The 223-nt window shown below is 72.2% G+C and overlaps 1 protein-coding gene across 1 annotated transcript in view; it reads left to right on the top strand.

Moving 5' to 3' along the window:
• Positions 1–102, top strand: part of ECHS1 (enoyl CoA hydratase, short chain, 1, mitochondrial) — a gene marked incomplete at its 5' end in the record, with an annotated part of 866 nt that extends 764 nt beyond the window's left edge. Inside the window, one exon of the mRNA XM_010152823.1 lies at positions 14–102. Coding sequence (XP_010151125.1) covers positions 14–102 — 89 coding nt within the window. The remainder of the gene's footprint in view (positions 1–13) is intronic.
• Positions 103–223: the final 121 nt, after the last annotated feature.

The raw sequence follows: 223 nt of genomic DNA, 5'->3' as shown, positions 1-223 counted from the left end.
CAGCCACCCCCAGCCTCACCCCTCCGCTTCTCGCAGGCCGACCGCAAGGAGGGGATGACGGCATTTGTGGAGAAGCGCAAGGCAGGCTTCACCGACAGCTGAGCCTGGGGCACTGCGGGTCCCCGCAGCTGCCTGCTGCTCCTCAGCCCCCCGCTTCCCCCCCGTGGGGGGAGGCCGGGACCCGCTGGGGGGCAATGCTTGCCGGGGGGAGGCGAGCAGGATG

Source organism: Eurypyga helias, unplaced genomic scaffold, assembly GCF_000690775.1.
Source record: "Eurypyga helias isolate BGI_N326 unplaced genomic scaffold, ASM69077v1 scaffold31285, whole genome shotgun sequence".
Lineage (NCBI taxonomy): Eukaryota > Metazoa > Chordata > Aves > Eurypygiformes > Eurypygidae > Eurypyga > Eurypyga helias.
This window is presented reverse-complemented; position numbering and strand designations above follow the sequence as displayed.